The 8,301-nt window shown below is 39.5% G+C and overlaps 1 protein-coding gene across 1 annotated transcript in view; it reads right to left on the bottom strand.

Annotated features, from left to right (window-relative positions):
• Positions 1 to 3,086, bottom strand: part of Tmem236 (transmembrane protein 236) — a 34,542-nt gene extending 31,456 nt beyond the window's left edge. Inside the window, exon 1 of the mRNA XM_004645206.2 lies at positions 2,762 to 3,086. Within this exon, the coding sequence (XP_004645263.1) occupies positions 2,762 to 3,018 (257 nt within the window). The 5' untranslated portion in view covers positions 3,019 to 3,086. The remainder of the gene's footprint in view (positions 1 to 2,761) is intronic.
• Positions 3,087 to 8,301: the final 5,215 nt, after the last annotated feature.

Here is an 8,301-nt window from a genome sequence, read left to right as displayed (position 1 = left end):
TTCCCTAACCTTTTCGATTTTCTAAGATAGAGTCTTGTTAAGTTGCTCAGCTGGGAGTCAAATTTGTACTTATTCTGGCTCAGCTTCCTAGAGTACTGTGATTACAGATATGAGCTACCATGATCAACTAATTCCTATTTGCAATCCCTATTTTCTAGAGCAGCAATTGTTTCTGTATCTTCTTTATTGAACAATTAAGACTTGACACCCTGTATACCAATGTAGATAATATGGGAAGCATCTATAAATAATACCAAAATACACATCTTTTGAAGACATGTATCCTAATAGCATTAAAAGAGTTGTATTTTTCTTGAGACATCCTTAGCTTTCAAACCCAAAGGAATAAGAGAGAAATAGCAGGAAATAAAGAAAACTGCATAGAATGTAACAGATCTGGGCTTACAAATCTTAGAAGTCTTATAATTCAACAAAGTTAATCACTTTTTAAAAATGTCTGCTTCTTTAAGTACAACATGAAAACATCACTACCTATACTGTACTGGGTTATCATAAAGTTAACATTTAATAGCAAGCACAGAGTGTGCAAAGTTCCCAGAATAATACAGTTTCTTCTTTCATGCCACTAGAAGATAATGGACAGTACTCATTAATGAGGCCTTAAAGAAATAATTTCATAGTGCACTGAAACTATAAACTATCAATTGTATGAAACTATTTATAACATTTATGACCAGCCACACCCATAAGCAGAAACCAAAGGCTAGGCTAGGACTTCCCAAAAGAAATTGCTGAAGATCATGTTTGTAGTGACAAAGTGATGTACTTTATTTTAATACAGGGGTGATTCCCAGACCAGAGGTACAGAATAAAATCTGTACACGCCAGCTGGCACTAGATTATAATATACACTGGGGAGTACAACACATCCTTAATCTCAGTTGGCCCAGGAGATTGGGTCCTTGTCCTTCAAAGAGATTGTCTAGGATAGTGGTTAGAAGTATCAGAGAAAGACCTAAGTTCAAAGTGTAGTTCTTTCACTTAGTTGTCAACTGACTTCAGGAAAATTGCTAAACTTCTTTAATCACCATTTTCTTCTTGGATATACTCATGGTAAATTCACTAAAATATCTACTTCATTCAGTTAAATCATTATATGAGATGGTATAGAATTAAATGAAATCCTGTAGGAATCTCATGGCATGCAATAATCTCTAAAGTTGCAATTATAGCTTAATAATTCTGATAATAATAATACATGATATGGGAAAGATTTCTGCCCAGATCACAGTCAAAGTCCTAGAGATTTGAGCCAATGTGAAAAAAAAAATTTCCAACAACTTGGTATGTAGTGGGCCAGCTTCCTGGTGGTTTACCTTTGCTGTCACTTAGATCCTCCATTATTCCTTCAATTTCTAGTCCAACCAGATCCTTGGACAATCAAATCATTATCTCTAGAGGGTGTGAGAGGTGAGGGTCCATTCCAGGTTCCAGTTATACTCTAGGAGGCCCCAGGGATCTAATCAAGATTAGAAAGTTCCCTATGCCCCACTAATAAAAGCAGTGCCAACTAGATAAGGTTTACTTCTGGACATGTTAAGAGCGCCACCTTGGGAAAACAGAAAAATGCTCTGAAAAGTTTCAGGGAACCACACCTAGTCTTGATTCCTAAAGAGGTTTCCACACATTCCATCTGTACTTGGCCTCTTCCACTTCAGCATCTTCCCCAAAATGTTTCTATTTTCTTTATGTATTATTCTTACATGTCTGCCATTGCTTATGTTTAAATTCTCAAATTCTTGATTTTCATTTTTCTTTTTTTACTTCTTGATTTCCAAGTATGCTCTATGTTGTTCTATTTTCACTATGAAAGAAAGTGTATACCTGGGAGTGGCAGTGTACACATGTGATCCTAGTATATGGGAAGCTAAGGAAGAAGGGCCACAAGTTCAAGCTTAACCTGGGCAATTTGGCTATTTAGTGATTCTATCTTAAAAACAAACAGAAAAACTTTGGAGATGTAGCTCAGTGTCAACATCTTGGTTTAAGGCACAGTTTTGTTTTTTTTTTTTTAAGGAATAAAAATAATTAACTTATCATAAAGACACCAGATCTAAAGATCTAAGAGGAAAAATACATGGACATCAGCAATTATTTGTTTTCAGTTCTTTTACACGATGACAGTCTAGCAAAGCTGCTAGTCAAACAAAAGTTAAATCTTGACTTCTAGAAAATAAACTTGATTTATTTAAAATGTGTCTTTAGTGTCACTGACAAAGTATTTCCTCACTACAAGGGCAATAGGATTTGCCAACAAGGTAAAGAGGTTTTCCTAAAATCTAAGTAAAAAAACCAATTGATTGCAATACCCAGGGAGTGAATGAGGAAATGATGCTTTGGATCTGCAATATGCAAGGTCAACATTTAAAAATAGATACTACTTTTAGTTTTACACCAAAGCAAAATTTTAATTAGAACCTCCCTATCAGGATTCATTTAAGTTTAGCCCTGGTAACTATGAAATTTAGCAGACAGAGAAATTAGGCATAATGTTTACACCTCAGGATTCCAGGGAGTCAGCTAACACCATTCTTCCTAACACATGTAGTTCATTATTGCTTAGAAAAATGATCCTAGAAAATATAGAAGACACTATCTTATCATTACAATACAGAAACAGGGATGTAAGCTCAGCATTAACCTCATTTGTATAAAGCACACATTCTTCTGTAGCGTAACACATTAGAAATGATCTAAAAGCATTACAGGGATTTCCCTGCTTAAGACCTTTCTTACTTACCATCCAGTAATTTTTTTGTAAAGATGACGTTTCTTGTATAAGAGAATTTTTATGGGAACCCAGATCAACAGAGTCACTAGAGCCACATAAGCAATAGAGCAGGAAACGATCAGCCAATAACACGTTCCCTCGGACATGTTCCTCGCCCTGTGGTAGGCAGCGGCGAACTGTTCCATGATCACGAGCGTAGGGATGGAGAACGCAGCAAACTCAAGAAGCTCAAAAACCACGAGCTTAATTATCCTTCCAGAAGCCATCCTGCAGAAGTTGAAGCTGCCCAGGATCTAACGCTGTTTCCCTTTGGTTGCGAGCAGCACACAGGCACACAGATACTGAACTAGGTTCAAGTTCCTCATCCTGGAATCACTAACCAGTGACCTTACTCTTTTATTGACCCGCACATGGTTCGATGATCCTTTAACTTAACAACCACAGTCCCTTAAAGAAACAGGGCCGTTGTGCAAGTGGTCACTTCCACAGTGCATTTGCACTTCCGTTGTGGGAGATCAAATGAACTCTAAAGTGTGTCTTAGATAACTGTTTTGAGAAAGAGGCTTTTAAAATGTAGTGTTTCGTGCTGATCTTAGCACAAAGTCCTATGTACAATATTCAGCTTTTGTTAAATAGAACCATTGGCATAATATAATTTGAGAGTCAAATAGGAAGAGGAGATGTAATCCAATCCCCTGTTTTTATGTGTAAGCAAATTCAGGCAAACAGATATTCAAACCTAGAGCCTCCATCTTTGGAAAACTGTCTCTCATTTTTTGTCCTCAAAGTGCTTAACAGAGTTTGAGGCCCCTTTTCATCTCTTGACATCGTGACTTATGCTTACAATATTTATCCATTATTATACATTGGCTGCTGTCTAACACAGACTCACACTTTTTATTTCACTGGCCAGGAAATTGAAATGACAATATTAGAAACCTGTTATCAGAACTAACACATTAAGAGCTACCCATATCTAGTCTTAAAGCAAATCAAATATTTAAAGACAACAATTGTGTCCACAAATCCTTTCTTCAAAAACTGTATTTGTGTACCTGTGGTGCACGTTGTCTTTACTAGGTCTAAAGGCGTGAAGATGTACGAATGGCAGGGGCTCCTGAGAAGGTCCACAGTCCAGTGATGAAAATAAACCCATAAACAACAAAAGGGGACAAAGGTCAAGAGTATAAGCTAAATGCTATAGTAACACATGGAGAATTTCATCTGTGAGCTCAGGCCAGGGAAAGCAAAGATAAGAACAATCAAGATGCACTGGGACGTTGATGACATTTCTGATTTAAAAAAATATTCAGGTAGATTTCAGTAATTAACAAGAATCTGACAGGGCTTACAGAGGAAATAGGAAAAGTGATGTTAGAGAACTCCATGGAGGATATACTTCTTCATATCCCATAAAGGACTTGGGGAGGGGAGATAGCAGGCAGTGAAAAAGCAATCATTTGATCATTTGAAAAGGAAAATCAGTGGTGTGCATAAGAGACAGGTGTGGTGCTATCAGGAGGACCAGCTTTGTGTCTATTTGATGCTTCCTGTGGGTGGATCAGGAAGTGATCCCTATGGGAGCTGACCCAAAACCACAGGTAAAAACTGAGTGGGCCAGGCAGGTTAGAGCTGTGAATGAAGGGCTCTACCCTGCACTGCCCACCCTCCTTTTCCAGCCACATATCCCTAGAATAAAAGTACATCAAATATTTAAAAGGCAGTAATTGCGCTTGGGCCATGGAATGTATAGCTATCAACATAAGGTTTGGGATCAAGCCAGACCTCATACTCTAAAATTCAGCTAAGAAGGGCCAGGGAAATAGCTCAGTGGACTAAGCACCTGCTTTGGCAAGTGCAGAGTCCAGGGTTCAATCCCCTGTCCCGCGTGCCACACCAGCCCCATCCCTGGTATATGCCAAGCCAGCAACTGAGTCTGGGTGTGGTGGCCCATGCCTGTAATCCCAGCATTGAGGAGGCTGAAAACAGGAGGATCACTATAAGCCTGAGCTGCATAGTGAGACTCTGCACCAAATATATAAATAAAAAAAAAAACAAAAAAAGAAATTGAGCTAAGAAACAGTAATTACAGTGAAAGGAGGCCATGATTTGGAGTTAAGAGTTAGAACAAGCCAAACTGCATGTGCTACAACCACCCCTGGCATGGTATGAACAATCACTAACTACATGATGAATGAGTAAATGAACATGTGAATGAATGAGTGAATGAATGAATGAATGAATGAATGCCAAACAGCAAATGAACATAAGAGTGCACAGAGTAATGATGCTGAGCTGGAGAATGACAAGTTGAAAGAGACTGACCGGGAGAAGCAAGCATCCCATGGAAGGCCAGTTCCCAAGGGTCCTCACTGAATTTTCCAGTTTGTATGTGTCCTTAAAAAAGGACTATTGTTCTTTGTAACCAAAAGAGCTTCAGTAACAAACAAATACACAAAACACAGGCCATATATTTGGAGACAGCATGTAAATATCCTAGATGATTCAGAGAAAAACAGTGGATTTCTAAAAATCAAAGTGAATGACTCAGAAGGCTGGCCAGATAGCTCAGCGGACTAAAGTGCCTGCTTAGGCAGATGAAGGGGCTAGGGGTTCGATACCCGGGGCCTGCCATGCTGGCCCCACCCCCCAAGATGCATTGAGATGGCATTAAGACTGGGCATGGGGGCGCATGCCTGTAATTCCAGCACTTGAGAGGCTAAAAAGCAGGAGGATCACTAGGAGTCCAATCTGTTTAGTGAGACCCTGTAGATCCTGTACTAAATACATAAAAAAAAAAAAAAAAGTGAATGAATCAGAGAAGGCTCCTCAGAGGAAGTAACTTTCAACCTGTGCTCATCTTTCTGTTAACTCAAAGCAATATCTATATATTACTGCGACAATCATCTGTGTATGACTATGACCTTTCCTTTGAAAAACATGTGTAAGAATATTCATGAGAGATAGATGATAGATAGATGATTTATATTGGTGTGGAGAGGGGGAGAGACCAATATAGATGCTTTATACAACACTAAGAATGACATAATGCCATTCTGTTTTAAAATATTATAGCTGCAGATTTATATGTAAATTTGCAAATCCAGAAAATGACTCATCAAACTGTTAATAGGGCTGTCCCTGGGGTCAGAAGGTGGAGTGAAGGAGAGTTTTAGCTATTGCTAACACTGCCAAAAGGAAAAAAAGTAAAAGGATAGAAACAAAAACAAATATACAAATAAACATTGTAATAGTTTTGAATATTTAACAGGCATAAAAATTAGAAAAGACTTTTAGACTAAGAAAATTCAACTTAAATAGTAACTGCGACTCAAGAAATTTTAGGCTCTATTTTTTAAAATCTTTCCTCCACCAGTTTACTTTCCCTTGCTTTCTGTAAGCAGGGCCACATAAACAAATTTCACTTCCACATAGCTTTTTAGTGGCAGAACAAAAGAGCAGCAAAATAGCCAAGTAGTAAGCAGAACCCAGGCACGGGTTGGATGATTTCCTGGCCGGACATTTCCTCCCCTGCACTCTCCTCCCTTCCACTCCTATTTCTTTTTATAATGGGAATTTGAACTCAACCATTTTAAGCACCATATCTAGCACACAAGGGGGCCTTACTGCATGCTCATGGAAGGAAGGAATGAAGAAGCCACGTGAAAGTGAGGGGTGTGCAGAGCTTTAGGAACAGCTAACTGCCCTTTGCTCCATGGAATACCATCTCTCCCACTGACATTTCAGGGGAACCCGTGTCTACATGTCTCAATATAATCGATTCCCTCAGCCCCTTGATTTCTTCCCTTGGTCTCCTTGCCCTTGTGGGCCTGCATCCCAATTATAGCCACCATGTCTCCTTCTGCCCCAGCAATAGCTCCTTTTGGTACCAAAGTAAGAGAGAAAAGATAAAGCCCCTGTGGACTGCAGAACTGACTGGTCTCATTATGCATACTGAGAAAAGACTACAGTCTTTCTAAGTATTTGCAAAGACAGCACAGGTGTCAACATTACACTATCTTTCCCAAGCAGTGCCAATCTGGGTACCCTCAAAACTCCATATATCCCATGACGAGTTTGAGCCATTAAAAAGCAGGCTGGAGAGTACTGCGTGCTATTTGTCTAGTCCAAGGCATTGCCTTCAATGATTTTAATCTTCAGCTCTTTCAAAGTGTCATTTGACTGAATTAGACCTTAGAGTCTGGGAGAACAACTAGCTAGCTTGGCAAAGAGAAAGAATGCCATTATGCCAAGATTAAGCTACTAGAAGGAAAGGAATGCCAGAGCCTGAGTTGGAGACAATGACAAAGGGAAATTTAAAAAGGGTTGAAAGTCCCTACCCTTGAGCTGGGACCAGTTTACTCCAGTCCTGATTCCTTCCCTTCTATGTCCCCTGACAAATTTGCCACACAGTCACACTGCCAATAACTGGAAGAACACAAAGGGGGACATTTGCAAACCAACCAAATTCTTTACTTGGGTTAGTCCAATACTTATTCAAAGAACCTGGAGCTTTAGCATGCACTTCAATGCTGGGTTTAGGAACTGCCTGGTACAGAAAACAAAGCAAAACGAAACAAAACACCAGATTTGATTTTCTGAAGCTCAATGCTCAGTGGAAAGACTGAGTCTTGTGGTTAGAATTCACTTCCATGTAGGAGTGTTGATGCAGTGATTTTTATTTTAGTAAGCAGAAGATATTCTGTCCAGGGGAACACCTGTTCTCCATGCTTCCAACTGTCATTTCCTTCCTGCAGGCAGGAAGTCAAAAACTGAAAGTCTCTATAGAATTGTTTGTAAAATCACTTGTAATCTCAAGGTTTGTTCATTGTTTTTTCAGAATAGGATCTGAAAAAAAAAAATGTACAAACTGCCAAGAATGTTCTGGTGTATCTGCATTGGTTTCCTGTGGGCCTGTGACGTTGATGTGCAAAAAGGCTGGAGCTGGTGGTAGTGAAACTGCTCCCAGGATAAAGCCAGACCCAGAGAGAGCCTAGGGAGGAGCTGAGAGCACATCCTGAAGCCTGTTTTATTTACTGATATTTAGAATTTCCAGAGTTGCTGACCCTCACAAGCAGGTGTTACCAAACTTGCCAGAAGAGAGCCCCGCAAAATTATGCTATCTGCTATGCACCTCCTTTATCAATGTTATGCTATTTTAGTGTGGACTATATTGACTTTAAAGAATAGGATATTGTATAATTTCATTGTCCATCTATTGAATAATTTAAACAATTTTTTGGAGCAAAGACATCATATATCTGTACCCCTCTCATAACTCGTGACTCTTAAGATGAACAAAACATAGACAATGTTCTCAATTTTAAAAAAAGTCATGTACTTTTCATATATAGAATCAACTGCCTGGGCCAGCCAAGTAACTCAGCAGATTAAAGCGCCTGCAAGCAGGCGCAGGAGTCTGGGGTTTGATCCTCAGGCCTGCCATGTCAGCCAGGGGCAGGGGCACGCTGAGACAGCAGTTGAGACTGAGGTGGTGGCAGTGTGCGCCTGTAATCCCAGTGTGCGCCTGTAATCCCAGCTCTTGGGAG

Source organism: Octodon degus, unplaced genomic scaffold (genome assembly GCF_000260255.1).
Source record: "Octodon degus isolate 3935 unplaced genomic scaffold, OctDeg1.0 scaffold00220, whole genome shotgun sequence".
In the NCBI taxonomy this organism is placed as follows: domain Eukaryota; kingdom Metazoa; phylum Chordata; class Mammalia; order Rodentia; family Octodontidae; genus Octodon; species Octodon degus.
Note: the sequence above shows the minus strand (reverse complement) of the source record. Positions and strands in the feature narration are given on the sequence as shown.